This window comes from Erpetoichthys calabaricus, chromosome 3 (genome assembly GCF_900747795.2).
Source record: "Erpetoichthys calabaricus chromosome 3, fErpCal1.3, whole genome shotgun sequence".
NCBI classification, from domain to species: Eukaryota; Metazoa; Chordata; class Cladistia; order Polypteriformes; family Polypteridae; genus Erpetoichthys; species Erpetoichthys calabaricus.
This window is the reverse complement of record NC_041396.2, coordinates 64,821,945-64,840,198: the sequence shown is the minus strand read 5'-3', so window position 1 is coordinate 64,840,198 and position 18,254 is coordinate 64,821,945. Positions and strand designations below refer to the sequence as shown.

Below are 18,254 nucleotides of genomic sequence, written 5' to 3'. Positions count from 1 at the left end.
TTTAACATTTCGTTATCTGGTCCTCAAGAGAAATTAGTTGAACACTGATTTAGAGGATCTAAATCATAACAGAATGTACAGCTGAGTTTAAAACTTTTTTTTTTACTTACAATTGCATTTTGTAATACTGGGAGAGGTAGAACGCTTTAAGCTTTAAATCATCACAGCAGAGAACGGCGCTTCCGTGCGCGCCACTTACAGATGTTTGATCTGTCGCGAGAGTCCCCTGGTCGTGCTCGTGCTCGCGTTCGCGCTTGCGCTCGCGCTCGCTCTCATGCTCCCACGACCACTACACTTCCGGGTATGAGGTGATTGAGTTAGTAGTGGCAGAGCAAAGCGGCAAGAGGAAGTTATGTTACAGCTGTAATTTTGTTGTGCTTCAGACGAGGCGTTGCATACGCAGCGTCCCTGGTTCGGTAAATTTATCTGGGTTTTGGAGCAAGCATCGGTCCTTTATTTAAAGCCGCCTAGATGCCTAACCTTGATGCTGTGTCGCTGCGGCGTGGGCTAGGTCTTTGGGCGCTTCTGCTGCTTTGTGTCGGTTCTTTATTACTGAGCCCGTCAGCACTATCAGCGGAGAGGACTGGTCGGGCAGCAGCGACTGGCACCCTGGAGAGCAAAGAAGAGGCGGGTGAGTAGGACTGGGCATTCTTTTCTAGTAGTAGAAGAGTCAGTTTTTATTGTCCGTACGGAAGTGTGTGGTTGTTTAGACCTCCTGGCCTCTTTTGTTTTCTTTATATAACAGTGAAACTGTTCATATTAAAAAGTAAAAAACAAATAATTTATATGAGGACAATGTATATTTGAAAGTGTGTACTGAGAGGAAGTCCCCAGTCACTTGGCAACTAACCAGGTCGTCTGGATAATTTAAGAATATCAAAAATAGAGCGAAGGACAGCTGCTGGGAATGGTTTTTGACAGTGATAAGAAAGTGTGTTTAAGCTACAGCCATACGATTCCTGGATATAACCCGAATGTCACACCTGTGAAGACTGGAAACGCTGAAAAAAGGGAGGAAAATTGTCCCACATCGGCACATAACCGGGTGCTGGGAGGGTTTAAGCAAACAGAACACTATTTTAGTTAGAAAAGCGGTTCCCTTCTGTCCATTTATCCCTGCACTGATCCATTTATTCACTTTTTTTATCCAGTTTAGGTCATTTAATTGGATATTTTTTTTCGCTCCATGATGTAAAACTTGATAATAGTACAGTTGAAATCTCCTGTAAATAATAAGTGTTTATAATTTCTTTATTGAGTGTGTGGAGAGCACTACAGTGCTAAAATAAAATACTACTGTACTTTATCAAGTATAAGTATTTTTCAAATAGATAATTCTGTTGGGGCGGCGAGGTGGGTAGCGCTGCTGCCTCGCAGTTAGGGGAGCCGGGAGTTTGCATGTTTTCCCCGTGTCTGTGTGGGTTTCCTCCGGGTACTCCGGTTTCCTCCCACAGTCCAGAGACGTGCAGGTTAGGTGCATTTGCGATCCTAAATTGTCCCCAGTGTGTGCTTGGTATGTGTGTGTCCTGCGGTGGGCTGGCACCCTGCCCGTGGTTTGTTTCCTGCCTTGCGCGCTGTACTGGCTGGGATTGGCTCCAGCAGACCCCCTTGACCCTGTAGTTAGGATTTAGCGGGTTGGATAATGGATGGATGGATAATTGTCTTTCTTAGTTATCAAGCCTTTAACCTAATGCCCACCTATAAAGTATGTTAGGTAGAGCAGAAGAAAAGGTCTAGCATTGCATAAGACATTGAAAATGAAGAGTTGTACTCATCCCAATTTACATGTCCTACTCAAATCTGCCCAATCCAGTTCAGGAAAGTGAGGAGCACAACCTATCCTTGCAACATTGGGCAGTGCACCAGTCTCTTGCAGGGTTCACTCAAACACAATTAGGCTGACACATATCCAGAGCCAGTTTAGGATGTCTTAAGTAATGTGATAGGGGAACCACACGTAAGGAGAATATATAGAATGTACACTGACAATGTAGGATTTAAACCCAGTATGGTGGATGTGTGAGACATGAGAGCCGAAAACTGTATTGCCTGAGTAAATTAGATTTCCCCCCCAATTTTAGATAATCTGGCAAGCTCATAAGCCATTGTAATGTGGGACAAGCAACTAAGATGGCAAGACTGTGTAAAAAAGGAATTATGTTAGACTGATCACTTTGAGAAGAGGAGGTTTATAGGATATTTTTGGTATTTTTTAAGTTGAGGTTGTTTCTTCAGTCATATTTTATATATATATTTATATATATATATATTACTTTGCCACATAACACTTCATATTAGAACACAATACCTTATCAGTCTTGCATCTTACCGTGGGGCTGAGGGGTACAGGGGTCCTTAAGTGAACGAAAAAGTCTTAAAACTTGCTAAATATGTCCACTTTGAAGCAACAAAGGTTTAAATTTAAGAAAATATGCCTTCCACAGTTATGAGGCATCCTTGTGATAACAAAGAGCAAACCAGAAATAATTTTATCGCGGGATCCTGGTCACCTAATTGGAGGTTCAGCCTCAAGAACTGTGGACCCGGAGATGTCCAGCATTCCACCAGTGACTGGAGCAGTCTGGTTTTACAGCTAAGAAGTCTATCATCAAACGCATCCTGGCACAGAGGGTCCTCATGTAGTGCAAACACAAGTATCGGCTGAGTTTCTTTTTAGCCTTTGTCAGTTTTTGTAAAGCGTTTAACACGTTGATCAAGCTGCCCTGTGGGCCATCCTAAGACTTTGCAGGATCCCCCTGAAGTTGCTGGATACCATGGCCGGCCTGTACACTGGTGGTGTGAGTGCTGTGCAGAGTGGAGGCAGAAATTGCGTTTTTCCCAGTTGATTCTGGGGTTCGTCAGGGGTGTGTTCTTGCTCCTACTCTGTTCAGTGCTCGAATGGGCTGGGTGTTGGGCAGGGTTGTGGGGTCCAGCGGCTGTGGGGCGTCTGTTGGTGAAGAGGGGTTCACCAATCTTGACTTGCCATTGATGCTGTGATCTATGTGGAGTCAATGGAGGTTCTCACCGGGGCTCTCGAGAGACTAAGTGAGTAGTTTGAGTGTATGGGCTTGTGAGTGTCCTGGATTAAAGGCCTTTAATGACCTCTTGGACACAGCCATCAGCATTGTGTCTGCAGAGAGAGTGTCATCCGCATTGTTACTTACCTTGGCAACAATATCCATGTCTCTGGTGACTCTTCCTATTAAGTCAATTGAGAGAGCAATGTTGGTCATGAGGTCGCTGGCAAGGTGTGTGTGGCGCTCCTGATATCTACGCAAAAGGACAAAGGTCCAAATGTTTAGAGTCCTGATGCTTCCTGTTTTGCTATATGGTTATGGGACATGGACGCTATCCAGTGACTCAAGATGAAGACTGGACGGCTCTGGTAGTACTGTGTCTCATTGGAGAATCCTTAGGTACCTGGTTTGAGTTTGTGTCAAATGAGCGGTTACTCACAGAGTCCAGGTTGATTCATGTTAACTACATTGTGAGGGAGCATCGGTTACAGCACTATAACCACGTGGCACAATTCCCTGAGGGTGATCCGGTTCACAGGATCCTCATTGTTGAAGACCTGAGCGGTTGGACCAGGCCAAGAAGATGCCCACATAACATCTGGCTGTGGCAGATAGATGGTCATTTTGGGAGGGTGGGACTGGACTGTGTATCTCCCTGGGTGGTTGCCAACTGGGGCTGAGGAGTTTTGTTTATGTGGTGGGTGCTGCAATGTGCTGTTTCAGTACATGCTCCCCATTGTGACCTCACCTGGAATCTACTATTCTTCTAATTTTTCATGAGGTAAAAATACATTTCCTTTATGTCTGTCAGTCATGGGTGGAGTTATAATGACCCCAACAAGCCCCCCCGTGCCACAATGTACTCTGCTTATATTCCTCCTTTTGCTTCTGCTACTATTTTTCTTCAGTGGTTATGTTCTGCCATGACTTGTAATAACAGACAGATATGCGCTCACATCATATGATTATTTTTTTTCCTAACTGGCGCTTTCTTTTCGCCTGTTACATTCAGTGTTATTATTTTACATAGCCTACAGTGCAAGATTCATGGCAAGTGGCAGTGTAATGAAAAGAACACTTAGAGTTTCATTGTACTTTGTACAAATAACAGTGAATTTGAAGTGAACTGATTCCATAGCATTATATTTTAATAAAATACTTAGATTTTTTGAAAGAGTCACGCCACCTGCATGGTGCAGTTTCTGTGGTGTGTTCAGTGCATGCACAATTAAAAAAAAAAATATGAAAAAGGCAGAGGGTAAGATTAGTATTTGAGCAATACTAAACATTTTCATTATCAGTACTAGCTTTTGTACTTCAGTACCAGTCCCAGAATAGTTCTGGAGCAAATAATGGGTAACTATAAAATTCTCTTACTCCAGCCTTGCTGGTGATCTGCATGGTCGCACTGCACTATGCACTGCTGGCCTCTTGATGTTGTGAAGTCTCGATTGTGTCAAAAAAGTAAAGTGTCCCCTGTGGAGTTTCAATTTCATCAAAGCTAATCATGTAGCTCTGATCACTTCGAAGCGTGTACTTTTGTTTCCTGAAGACTACAAAATGGACGTTTTTCCACACAGTTGTCAAGGAGATTGTGAAAGAGTTTAAAGGAAACCTGATGTTTACTATAGGTTAAAATTTGGGTGTTTTGGTACTTTTCCATTACCAATATACAGGTAAAATTCCTTTACAATGAAATTTTCATTACAACAAAGTATTTTTATGGTCCCAACAGTTTCCCTATATGACACGAGTCTATAGAAATCTTGTTTCTGCGAAGTACATTCAGCAGATGCTTTCATTACAATGAAGTGACCTTGAAATGCTTGAATGAATCATCCACAGAGCAGTTAGTTCTGTGGTCGCAGCTCAGTTGTGCACAATGATCCCCAAACAGAAACATTGTAATTTTTTTTTCTTTCTTCGGACTTTCCTTGTACAGTAATCCCTCCTCCATCGCGGGGGTTGCGTTCCAGAGCCACCCGCGAAATAAGAAAATCTGCGAAGTAGAAACCATATGTTTATATGGTTATTTTTATATTGTCATGCTTGGGTCACAGATTTGCGCAGAAACACAGGAGGTTGTAGAGAGACAGGAACATTATTCAAACACTGCAAACAAACATTTGTCTCTTTTTCAAAAGTTTAAACTGTGCTCCATGACAAGACAGAGATGACAGTTCTGTCTCACAATTAAAAGAATGCAAACATATCTTCCTCTTCAAAGGAGTGCGCGTCAGGAGCAGAGCATGTCAGAAACAGAGAGGAAAGCAAACAAATCAATAGGGCTGTTTGGCTTTTAAGTATGCGAAGCACCGCCAGTACAAAGCTGTTGAAGGCGGCAGCTCACACCCCCTCCGTCAGGAGCAGGGAGAGAGAGAGAGAGAGAGATAGAGAGACAGAGAAAAACAAAGTCAAAAATCAATACGTGCCCTTTGAGCTTTTAAGTATGCGAAGCACCGTGCAGCATGTTGCTTCACGAAGCAGCTGCACACAGAAGGTAGCAACGTGAAGATAATCTTTCAGCATTTTTAGACGAGCGTCCGTATCGTCTAGGTGTGCGAACAGCCCCCCTGCTCACACCCCCTACGTCAGGATCAGAGAAAGTCAGCGCAAGAGAGAGAGAAAAGTAAGCTGGGTAGCTTCTCAGCCATCTGCCAATAGCGTCCCTTGTATGAAATCAACTGGGCAAACCAACTGAGGAAGCATGTACCAGAAATTAAAAGACCCATTGTCCTCAGAAATCCGCGAACCAGCAAAAAATCCGCGATATATATTTAAATATGCTTACATATAAAATCCGCGATAGAGTGAAGCCGCGAAAGGCGAAGCGCGATATAGCGAGGGATCACTGTACTATTTTTTTTTTTTTTTGCTGTTTTTGTTTTCGGTGGTTTTCAGTGATACCTTTTGCTTATTGCTCGTCAACATTTGAAAAACATCCATTGGAATTTAACTCCTTGTCACCCTCCTATAGAAACTGCAGACATGAAAAAATGATAACAGTTCATATTACAAAAAAACTTTACATTTTTGCAGCTCTTGATTGCGGCAAAAAGAAAAAAGACGTTGCCAGTGAATTTGGAATTTTGCTATCGACACTGTCAACTTTCTTAACCCAGCCACAGGCGATGCACAAACCAGTGTGTTTCTTCGTGCCGGTCCCAAGCCCGGATAAAATTTTGCCAAATCAATATGCGGACAACAATACAAATTTCCATACCGGATCGGTCGAGCCCTGGGTTAACAGTGACCGCCACCAGTACTGTTAGCCAACAGGGTGCTGGTGGAAATTGGGCTACTGTTGGCCGAAGGAGAAGAAGAGGGGGGAGACATGTCCAGAGGAGAGGAGGAAAGTAAAGAGAGTGGAACTGAGGGTAGGAACTTTGAATGTTGGCAGTATGACTGGTAAGGGGAGAGAGTAAGCAGATATGATGGAGAGAAGGAAGGTTGATATATTGTGCGTGCAAGAGACTAAATGGAAGGGGAGTGGAGGTGGATTCAAATTGTTCTATCATGGTGTTGATGGGAGGAGAAATGGGGTAGGAGTTATTCTGAAGGAACAGTATTTCAAGAGTTTTGGAGGTGAAAAGAGTGTCAGGCAGAGTAATGATTATGAAGCTGGAAATTGGAGGTGTGGTGATGAATGTTGTTAGTGCATATTCACCGTACGTTGGGTGTACATTGGGTGAGAGAGAAGATTTTTGGAGTGAGTTGGATGAAGTGATGAACAGTGTACCTATGGGACAGAAAGTGGTGAACAGTGGGCATGTTGGTGAAGGGAACAGTGAAGATAATGAGGTGATGGGTAGGTATGGTGTCAAGGAGAGGAATGAAGAAGGTCAGAGGATAGTGGATTTTGCCAAAAGGATGGACATGGCTGTGGTGAATACATATTTTAAGAAGAGGGAGGAACATATGGAGGAAGATGCACACAGGTAGATTACATCCTGTGCAGAAGAGTTGATCTGAAGGAGATTGAAGATTGCAAAGTGGTGGCAGGAGAAAGTGTAGTTAAGCAGCATAGGATGGTGGTCTGTAGGATGACGTTGGAGATGAGGAAGAGAGTGAGGGCAGAGCCAAGGATCAAATGGTGGAAGTTGAAAAAGGAAGACTGCAAGGTTGAGTTTAGGGAGGAGGTGAGACAGGAAGTGGGTGGCAGTGAAGAGTTACCAGACAGCTGGGAAACTACAGCAGATGTAGTAAGGGTGACAGCAAGAAGGGTGCTTGGTGTGACATCTGGAAAGAGGAAGGAGGAAAAGGAAACCTGGTGGTGGAATGAGGAAATACAGGAGAGTATACAGAGGAAGAGGATGGCAAAGAAGAAGTGGGATAGTCAGAGAGATGCAGAAAATAGACAAGAGTACAAGGAGATAAGGTGTAAGGTGAAGAGAGAGGTGGCGAAGGCTAAAGAAAAGGCGTATGATGAGTTGTATGAGAGGTTGGACACTAAGGAGGGAGAAAAGGACCTGTACCGATTGGCTAGACAGAGGGAGCGAGCTGGGAAAGATGTGCAGCAGGTTAGGGTGATAAAGGATAAAGATGGAAACATACTCACAAGCGAGGAGAGTGTGTTGAGCAGATGGAAAGAGTACTTTGAGAGGCTGATGAGTGAAGAGAGCGAGAGAGAGAAGAGGTTGGATGATGTGGAGATAGTGAATCAGGAAGTGCAACGGATTAGCAAGGAGGAAGTAAGGACAGCTATGAAGAGGATGAAAAATGGAAAGGCCGTTGGTCCAGATGACATACCTATGGAAGCATGGAGGTGTTTAGGAGAGATGGCAGTGGAGTTTTTAACCAGATTGTTTAATGGAATCTACAGGGGAATAAAATTGATGAGCTACAGCATGAAGTTATGGGAAAGAGTAGTGGAAGCTAGGTTAAGAAGTGAGGTGATGATTAGTGAGCAGCAGTATGGTTTCATGCCCAGAAAGAGCACCACAGATGCAATGTTTGCTCTGAGGATGTTGATGGAGAAGTTTAGAGAAGAGTTGCATTGCGTCTTTGTGGACCTGAAGAAAGCATATGACAGGGTGCCTCAAGAGGAGCTGTGGTATTGTATGAGGAAGTCGGGAGTGCCAGAGAAGTACGTAAGAGTTGTACAGGATATGTACGAGGGAAGTGTGACAGTGGTGAGGTGTGCGGTAGGAGCGACGGATGTATTCAACGTGGAGGTGGGATTACACCAGGGATTGGCTCTGAGCCCTTTCTTATTTGCAGTGGTGATGGACAGGTTGACAGACAAGATTAGACAGGAGTCCCCGTGGACTATGATGTTTGCTGATGCCATTGTGATCTGAAGCAATAGTAGGGAGCAGGTTGATGAGAACCTGGAGAGGTGGAGATATGCTCTAGAGAGGAGAGGAATGAAGGTCAGTAGGAACAAAACAGAATACATGTGTGTAAATGAGAGGGAAGTCAGTAGAATGGTGAGGATGCAGGGAGTAGAGTTGGTGAAGGTGGATGAGTTTAAATACTTGGGATCAACAGTACAGAGTAATGGGGATTGTGGAAGAGAGGTGAAAAAGAGAGTGCAGGCAGGGTGGAATGGGTGGAGAGGAGTGTCAGGAGTAATTTGTGACAGACAGGTATCAGCAAGAGTGAAAGGGAAGGTCTATAGGACGGTAGTGAGACCAGCTATGTTATATGGGTTGGAGATGGTGGCACTGACCAGAAAGCAGGAGACAGAGCTGGAGGTAGCAGAGTTAAAGATGCTAAGATTTGCACTGGGTTTGACAAGGATGGATAGGATTAGAAATGAGTACATTAGAGGGTCAGCTCAAGTTGGACGTGTGGGAGACAGAATCAGAGAGATGAGATTGCGTTGGTTTGGACATGTGCAGAGGAGAGATGCTGGGTTAATTGGGAGAAGGATGCTAAGGATAGAGCTGCCAGGGAAGAGGAAAAGAGGAAGGCATAAGTGAAGGTTTATGGATGTGGTGAGAGAGGACATGCAGGTGATGAGTGTAACAGAACAAGATGCAGAGGACAGGAAGATATGGAAGAAGATGATCTGCTGTGGCAACCCCTAATGGGAGCAGCCGAAAGAAGAAAGAAGACTGTCAATTTTCTTGAAAGACCGCATACATTTGCAACCCTAGATTTTTCTTCTTTTTTGGCTCAAACTGCTGCATTTGAAGACGCCGAAAAAGCCGTTTTTATGTGGATCAGTGATGCTCGTTCAAGAAACATTCCTATTAATGCGGCACTCATTCAAGAAAATGTGAGGTTTCTAAACTCTCTTGGGACCTCCTCCAACTGGGCAACACACCAAAGAGCGTCCTGAAGTGCGATCACCGCGTCTGTGGAAGACTGTTTATCTGTTGCTGGGGCAACAGCAGGCTCACAGCTCTGGGGCGGCTCTTCACCGAAGCAAACAGAAAGATCTCGATGGGTGATGCAGGGAACATTTTTGGCTTGAAAAATGGGCTTATTTGGTAAGTTTTAAGGCTTTTTATGAAGCTCTGCTACCCTTCACTACTGTTATAAAAGGCAAAAATGGGCTAGCTATTTTTTTAATGTATTAAAATGTGTTTCACATTAGAATTTAGTGTTATGTTGACAGTTAATGTATATCATGATTGTGAAGAAATTACTTGAAAAATACCAAACTTATAATTCTTTAAAAGAATCTGTATCCTTACTTAATGAGGATGAGTATGCCTTGAAGAACTTCAAAGATGCACTGTTACATTAATTAAAAGTTTGTTTCTTTCTTGGGACTCTTGCTTTCTACTAGTTGGACATTCATTCATTTTGTTATTGGTTTTTCCAAACTAGATTATGAAGAAGTTGCATTCTCCTGTAAGAGAAATCCCCTCTACATGGAGCACCAGTGTGTGGCAATACACACTCGCACTGCCCCAATCCAATTATTGCCTCTCAGTATTACCGTACTGTTATTATCTCAATCAGCAGCAGATCACAATGGTATTCTTGAAAACTTGTCTGATTAGATGTTTTTTTCTTTCGGTGTCCTGAAGACATGTATTATGTTAATTAGTGATTCTGAATCGGCCCTGTTGCTGTGTGTATGAATGGATCCTTTAATATGTTGGCAACATGTCCAGAATTTATTCTTGCTTTGTATCTGATGTGACTGGGATAGACTCTTGCCCACTGTAACCACTGATTGCGTTATCAAGTTTGAGAAAAATATGTAAATTGAACTATTTGAGCACAGTACCACTTCTGTGTCAGAAAACTTGGCAGATGTCAATGATCTTTTTCTTTATTTTCCAGTTCAGTTAAATGTGAGGGTATCATCTATATTTTATGCATATCCAAACACATTTTGATTAAGATGTAAGGTGAAAGATAAGGTATTGTTGATGAGATTAAGCAGGCATTAGACAAATGAAGTTGCCTTTTATGCATGGGCGTACACGCTACACAAGTGTCCCAGGACTTTGAAAGTCTGGTCACATTGTAATTTATCATCAAGGTACCACATTCATCTGCTGTTGTCCATAATGGTCTGTTGCTGTAATAAAGTTTGCCTTTCACTTGTGTTTTTCCCTAACATTTGTAATTCCTGAATAGTTTTGCAAGTCCCATTTCATGGAAATGACTACACTTAGAGACATACATAAGCAAATGAGTTAAATACAATTTTTTTCTATTTATTTTATTTAGTTTTAAAATTTTATTTAGGTTATGTTAATTTTCAACTGCAATTTGTCACTGTGTGAACATATGTGTGTGTGTGAGTTAAAGTGAGAGTGGTCCCTGTGATTGATTAGAGTCCTTTCCAGGCCTGTTTTTGCCTTTTGCCCAATGCCAGTGATGTAACCTTTGGCCCTAGTATCTTGAAATAGTCTGAGAAGTTTGTAGAACCTACCTACTGAACACAGTCCATTGAAGGCTGCAGCCTCTGCACAGACCTTGAATGCACCTGAATGTTATGCCATGCGTACAGTTTTTAATTTGTTTTGCTTAGCACTGACTAGTCAATGGACAATCCATAATATGGACTTTTTTTAGTTTTGTGGCTGTCGGAAGTTAATTGCATTAGCTCAGTCTTCTCACTTGGATCTAGTTTTAAATAGATTATGGACTCTTTTGCTTCAAACTCAAATGGATTTCTCATCCTTCCATTTCTTGTAAAAGAGTAAACTTTGCCTTTAGAAAGTAATATGTGGAATTTCTCGTGAGCACACCTAGGTTTGTTTTATTGAGCCATGTCAGGCTAGCAACAGTTTTCTTAGCAACGGCAGATTCTTCTGTGTATTTCATCATAGTAGGAAAAATAGTAACAATTGGTGGGGGTATTTCAGTCACATTTGCTGTAAGTTTCAGTGGCTTTTGGAAGAAAATTATTTGTTCACTGTCTCCAAAAAAATACAAACAACCAGTCACATATTCCTTATAGTTTCAAGTTGAGTTTGTTGAGATTAATATTAAGAGTCATTCCATGTCAAATCAACTGGTTTTTCAGGAATCCCACGCAGTTCAGTCTCAACAAATTCTGAAAAAAATACCAAGTGTTCCCATGTTATCAAGGAGACTCCCTGTAAAATTATTTTGATGTATGATCAGTACTTTCCAAGATACACCCAGTTTACCTGGGTTGGTGTTGATTTTATCTGGCCTTATTTTTTCATCAAATTTCACATATCTCAAGAACTCGACCACCAAGTAGGCTCAAATTTTGAACACTAATACCGTTATAGGTATAGTACATAATGAAATCAAAATGTTTGGTCCAGATGACACCACTTGTTAAGATCAGACCTTCAAAAGTGGGGAAAAAATATATTTTGCATCTTTGCCTTTGCCATGCTTAAGCTTTCAGAAAGCATACTTCTAACTGATACAGCCTGCTGAGAATTTTTCTATGTTTAGATACCTACACAGGGCTTTTCAAAAGGTTGTAAACAAACAAGAAACTTCATCAGGGTATGACTTGCAAATGTCTCAAATGTGAAAAAGTAATTTTGGGTCTTATTTTCAGACCAGCCTAATACACTATGGGAATGTCCAAACATTTTTAAAATTATTATTTCCTGTATCCTACATGGTCCCTTCTTTCTCAAAAAACAAATCTTACTTTTCTTGTGTGGATCTTTTTTCCCATTCTAAATATGGTTAAATTCACCCTTAGAGTAGATTTCCACATGCCGTTAGGGTACAGAAAATGGAATCCAAATGATTTTTTGGATTTGAGAGGTCTGGTGTTCAATCCCTGATACAGTTACTTTTCTGTTTATTGCTTTTTCTGAAAGCCTATATCTCTATAAAAAAAAATCTTGGTGGAAAAGAGACCAGGGAGACGAGACATGATCTTTTCAGAAGACACTTAAAAGACCGCTAGATGAAAGAGATTGGCCACGGAACGCCTCGCGGGGACCTTAAACGTGAAACTTGGTGCCAAGAGATTGCAATTTAACGTCACACGAGACAAGGCAGTGAGACAACATTTAAAACAAGTTCATGGACATCTAACCAAGCAGTTGTTGGAATGCTTTTGGAAGACAGACGTCATATGCTCCCAGCTCTTAAAACAATGACAAGTGACAAGCAGAACACGCAGCTTGCCAGCAGCAGCAGTTGGAAGCCAACAGATGATCCGACTGCAACTCCTTAGCGTGCGTTTAGCCCCCCCTTCACAACGCGAGCGGCAGAGACACGAAGTGGCAAAAGGACAGCTGCTGTACAGGCTTTTAAATGATTGACGAGCAGCACGACAAACATAACAGGCAGCTCGCCAGCAGCAGCAGTGGCAAGACAACATGATCCAACTGCATCTCCTTAGGGTGCATTCAGCCGCCCTCCCTTCACAATGCAAGCAGCGTTATACGTCCTGTGAGAAAGAGATGTAACCACGCCCGGAGCCGGAAATAAAGGACAAGTATTGTTTTTACAAAAGTTTTAAAGTAAAAGTGAAAATAATGCATATGTAACCATTCCCTTTGTATATCCGGTAAACCAAAACCGGGGGTGGGCAAACGAAGCAAGCAGGGGGCGCAGCCCCCTAGTCTGAATAAGGGAAAAAAAAATGAAAAGTCTGTGTTAGTTACAAATATGTGTTTCTAAGGTCTAAACATAGTTAAGCCAAAAACTCAAATTGAATTTTGGTCAGTTTCAAGGGGCTGTTTTGACCATGCAGGGTCATCTGGACCAAATCTTTTAATTTTTTCACATAATGTACCAAGTAATGTACTAGCATGCAAAGTCTGAACCTGCTCAGTGGATTAATTCTTGAGCTATGAACTAGTGAAATTTGATGAATAAATAAGGCCGGATAAAACCGACACCCTCTCTCCCCTTGGTAAACTGGCTGTATTTTGAAAAGTGTTGACCTTGCATCAAAAAAAAATTACAGGCGTCTCCTGACTAACATGGGTACACCTGGTAATTTTTCCAGAATTTTTTGAGTCTGAAGTGCAAAGGCCATTGGTTATAATGTCAGCATTATATGAAATATATATATTTTTGGTGCCATTTATCATCTTTTAATAAGTTATCAATAGATTTTGGATGTTAGTGTTTTCTGGATGCTTTCTTTAAAGAATATGTGTGTTTTGTGTCTAAGTTCATTCTTCCTAGGACTTTTTCCTTCGATCACCACCACAAGCTTATATGAAAGAGCATATGTATTCTGACCCAATTTCACTTCACAAGGTGACTGTTGAAAGTGATGTCTTTAATGTGACTGCTGAATTTCACAACATTCTTCAACATGGGTGGCATACATTTTTAGTCCAGGGTTTTAAAGTGGGGGAAGAAAGACAGAAGTTTGACTTTGAGGACGCCAGGAAGAGTCTGTGTGTTTTTTTCCAATTTAGTGTATTTTTTTACACTCATTTGCAACCATTTTGGTACACATAATATACATAGCTAATATTTTCCTGACTTACAGTTCAACAGTTGACTAAACCAAATTTTAAAAAATAGCCATTGTGAACTTGTATTAAATGTACCTTTTTCTTGGCGGATATAGAGCTGGACCTATTTACATTTTTTTAGGCCATTCTAGAAAAGTACTATGTAACATGGTGGTTCCACAAGGAATCTAGCAGCTTCTTTGTAATCTGGTGGTGTTAGTGTTGTATCATAAGGTCCTCTGTTTCTTGTGATACTTAACGACATTTGTTTTTGGCCTGATGATTTTAAGTGACAGTTTGATTTCTGTTTCCTTTAACCAGTTCAAACTTCCATAAGTTTGATCACTCATCTACACAGCAGTAGTTGGATTTTGGTTGCATTCACTGTTCTAAAACATTTGCATAATTTGATATTCTAGATTTGCAATGACATTTTGCAAGAATATACCCCACTGTGGTTACTTGTGTAGCATATTAAAATAATTTTATATTAATGATGCAAAGATCTGCATAAAAGTACCAACTAAATTGTGACCCACCTGTAACTTCTGGCCCAAATGTTTGAAAACCACATCCTTTCTTATGTTGCTTAACACTAAATGACAATGTGTGCGCCCATCTGTAGCTGACGACAGACTTGACCTGTACTAATAACACCAAGCACAAACCTGCTAGCATTCCCTGTTAATGGCTGCTGTATTTGCTGTTTTGGATTCTTGGAGCTTTTTGATATGATCATGTAAACATTCTCTTGGTGATATTTCTCATTCTAGTTAATATTAGAGACATATTTTGGATGCAGAAGTATTAGTGATATATACTTTTATCTCTATGGAACCTTAAAGCATTGTTCAGTTTGACTTTATTTGTATGAAACATTAGTATTATAATTGCTTCCTCTCTGTACATCTGTGTAATTCTGTCCTTTGATTGCCAGTTCAGTTCATAAGCATTGTCTTCATGTTTTGTCAAAGTTCAAAATTTCAGACAATGATGAGGAAGAATAATGCTGCTCTCTCACACTGAATGGACTAGTTTCATTTAAAGAGAGGATTCCTTTGTAGATTTATTTATAGAAAATAGTGGCGTATTGTTGTTGAGAAGAAGGGAAAAGTTAAGTATTGCAAAATACAATAACGTAAGTTTTGACTGCTTGTTCCATCAAGTCTGTTTGGTTAGCTAATAATAATGAAAAGTTAAATACTCTTCCTTATCTGTTCTTTATTGCTCATTTAAAAATTTTGCAATTCTGAAGCAGAATGCTTGAATTAGGCAAAAAGAAATAGAGAGTATTTTTCCTGAGGTAATCAGAATAGGTGCCTCTTGTATATTACTCCTAGAATGTTGCAGGAGTGATGATAGTAGGCATTGGTTTAATTTTTTTAAGCATTATTAAATAAAAATTTACATTCTCAGATCCCAGTTTAGGGTTGGATGGTGCATATCCCAGCAGGACTCAGCAGAGGACCAGAAACAGCCCTAGACTGGGCATCAGACCATTATAGGAAGATCTTAGAATCAAGATGCAAATGCCACAAAGACAACACCTGGATTCCAGATTCAAACCTACCACACAGTATCCATTTGGAAGAAATTATATCCACAATGCCACCATGCCTCCCAAGAAATTATTTACAGTGTTTATTAAGGAGTCCTTGGCAGGATACTGGAATTGCAAGTGAAAGTTTTGTTTTTCTGTTCACACTGTGCCAATGAGGTTGCCTGCATTTTGGATTGAATTCAATTTTATTAGCAATACAGTAAAAATTACCTGCTGGAATATGGTTAAAATGCATACATATCTTGCTTTAAATAACTGATTGTAACACTTGGAAATATTGAAACAATCGCTACCAATGCTGTTACAGCAGATGATTGAATACTAGCAATTGATGAGAAACTGCACTTACCGGAATCTCTGTTGAGCTGTGAAGGTAGTAGATAGTTTTTTTTTTACTTTCTTTTGATAGTACTATGCTGAATGTGTATCAGAGCAGAGAGAGAGATAAAATAAAGTCCATAAGGCTCTCTGCCTTTATATTCAGTTGCAGACTGAAGGCCCTCTTCCCTCTTGTCTTACCTTTTGACTGCTATCCTTCAATTTAAACATTTCAACAGTTACTCCTTTTCACTATGATGGTAAAAAAGTAAAAATTGTTCTTTGTGTATGAGAATTTATAAACTGGTTCCTGTCTGTATATTTGTACATTATATTATGGCAGTTCTTTTTACTGCTTAATTCAATACATAATGGCATTCAAATAGTCTGGTTTTGTTCTCTTGTACCTTACGGATTTCCTCCATTCCTCCATTTAATCTATGAAATGTTCTCTCTATTACTGAAAAAAATAATTTCATTTCATAATCTATCAGTATTTTACAAAGTTATTGTTTAATATTCTGTGACTTTTTAAACATTTTTTTTGTTTTGTCTTTTCTAGAGACTCTTAATGCAATTTTATCAGACTATGATATCTTCACACTGTCAAGTATCCGCCAACACTCTTTGAAGAAAAGGGATTTGGAATCGCAAACACATGTTGAACGTTTGATAAGCTTTACAACTCTGGGCAGGTAACTGATTTTGGATGTTAGTGTTTTTTGGATGCATTTTCTTGGGGAATATTAAGGTGTTTTAATACTATATTTATTTATACAAAGAGAAAGCAATAGTGTTAGTGCTGATAATGGAATTTGTAAATATGGATAATTGTAAGAGAGTATGCTATTGAATGAAAAGGACCCCGCTCCCACACAAGGATGATACATCAAGGAATACATTTATTTTTTCCTCATTTAAAAATAATATCATATGGAAATTGTTATAGCAAAAATATATTCAAAAGGGAAGTGTTTTTTGTATGTATTCCACATGGAGAAAAAACTAATCTTATCATGTGGGGTGGTTGCTTTCATGGTTGCTTTCTTCTTTCTTCTTTCTTTCTGCTTTCTTACAATTTCTGAAGCACATAAAGACTTACAGTGCAGTAGTTTAAACCGAAGAGTGTCTAGCAATGACATTATGCATATTCACCTGTGGCTCTGAGCAAAGAAACTATGCATAATGTGTTTGACCTCTTGTGAGTGATGTCTTAAGGTTTTTCCTGCTTAAAATTTCTGTGCAGTACAGGACAGGCAGAATGAGATGGCTAGTACTAAATGTTTTTTTAACTTCTTTTCTGGTTAGCGTCTTTTTGTGAGCACAGATATTCTAAAATTCGCTGCTGCGTGAAGTATAAATCAACTTTCAACTTCTGTTGGGAATATTTTATATATTAGGGAGGCATGTACCGATCATCCTCCTCTAACTAAAAGCAAATATTTACTTCAAGTCTCAACATGCTCTTTCCTATTTCACAGGAAGCTGTTACAACAAGTCACATTTATCTAAAATGAAAATAAGCTCTTCATAGAAATGATGTGCGAAAATTAATGTTGATTTGGGGGGGGTTTGGGTCTCCCATGATATTGCATGGTGCCACACCGTGAAATGCGACTCTTGATTGTAAATATCAAACTATTCAATACAATTTTAAGTATTCAAACTTAATAAATATTTGAATGTATTTGAAATTTGGACTCAAATGTGATGGAACCTTTTGTAATATATATTATGTATCTTATTATAATTAAACAAAGTACAGTTAATGTAGTTCCTTAAGGCTATTTTGAATTTTAAATTCTGTATTTTTGTGTAATTTGAAAAGCATTGCATTAAATTAAAGGCAGTTATTGTGCTTTGAAAAACAGCAGCTGTGTGCTTATTGCTTGCTGTGACACTTTATAAAGGTGTTGAAGATATTAAGTGCCCCCAGTTTTCTAGTTTGTCATCCATGCATGCATCCTTTTTCTAACACCACTCAGTCCAGTTTAGGGAATGGGATATAACTTGAAGCACTGAATTGAGGAGCTATCCCTAGATGATAGCACCATCTGTTTAGTTGTATCTTGATTTTATAGGAAGAACTGAGGTTAGATTTATTGGTTTACATCCCTTGGACAGTGTAACAAAATTGCACAGAACACATTAATGACTAGTGTTGTGTTCTTTCATGGTCACCCTTTATTTGGATTTTTTTAAGCATCTTTTGTCTTATAGAATTGGGCTATAGAAATACAGTTAGGTCAGTGTTACGCATTTTTCTGAATCTAAACAGAAAAAAATTAGAACTTCTTCATATTATTAATAAGGGCCACTGCCATGGTACATTATTCTTTTTTTTTTTTGTTTTGTTTAAATAATTGTTCCACGGCATGGATGTTTGATCAATATGTTTAGGAAATATTATTTATGAGTTATACATTTTCCTTTACAGAACACTTTGCAAAAAGAAAGGATTTAATAAAAAAAATAATTAAAAAAAATTAATGTCAGTATTTGTTTCTAAGCACAGTACTTTCACACTGTATA

The 18,254-nt window shown here is 39.8% G+C and overlaps 1 protein-coding gene across 1 annotated transcript in view; it reads left to right on the top strand.

Annotated features, from left to right (window-relative positions):
* Positions 1 to 285: 285 nt before the first annotated feature.
* adam17b (ADAM metallopeptidase domain 17b) overlaps positions 286 to 18,254 on the top strand; it is a 72,873-nt gene continuing 54,904 nt past the window's right edge. The window contains exons 1-2 of the mRNA XM_028796878.2: positions 286 to 631; positions 16,285 to 16,417. Of these exons, the coding sequence (XP_028652711.1) occupies positions 472 to 631; positions 16,285 to 16,417 (293 nt within the window). The 5' untranslated portion in view covers positions 286 to 471. The remainder of the gene's footprint in view (positions 632 to 16,284; positions 16,418 to 18,254) is intronic.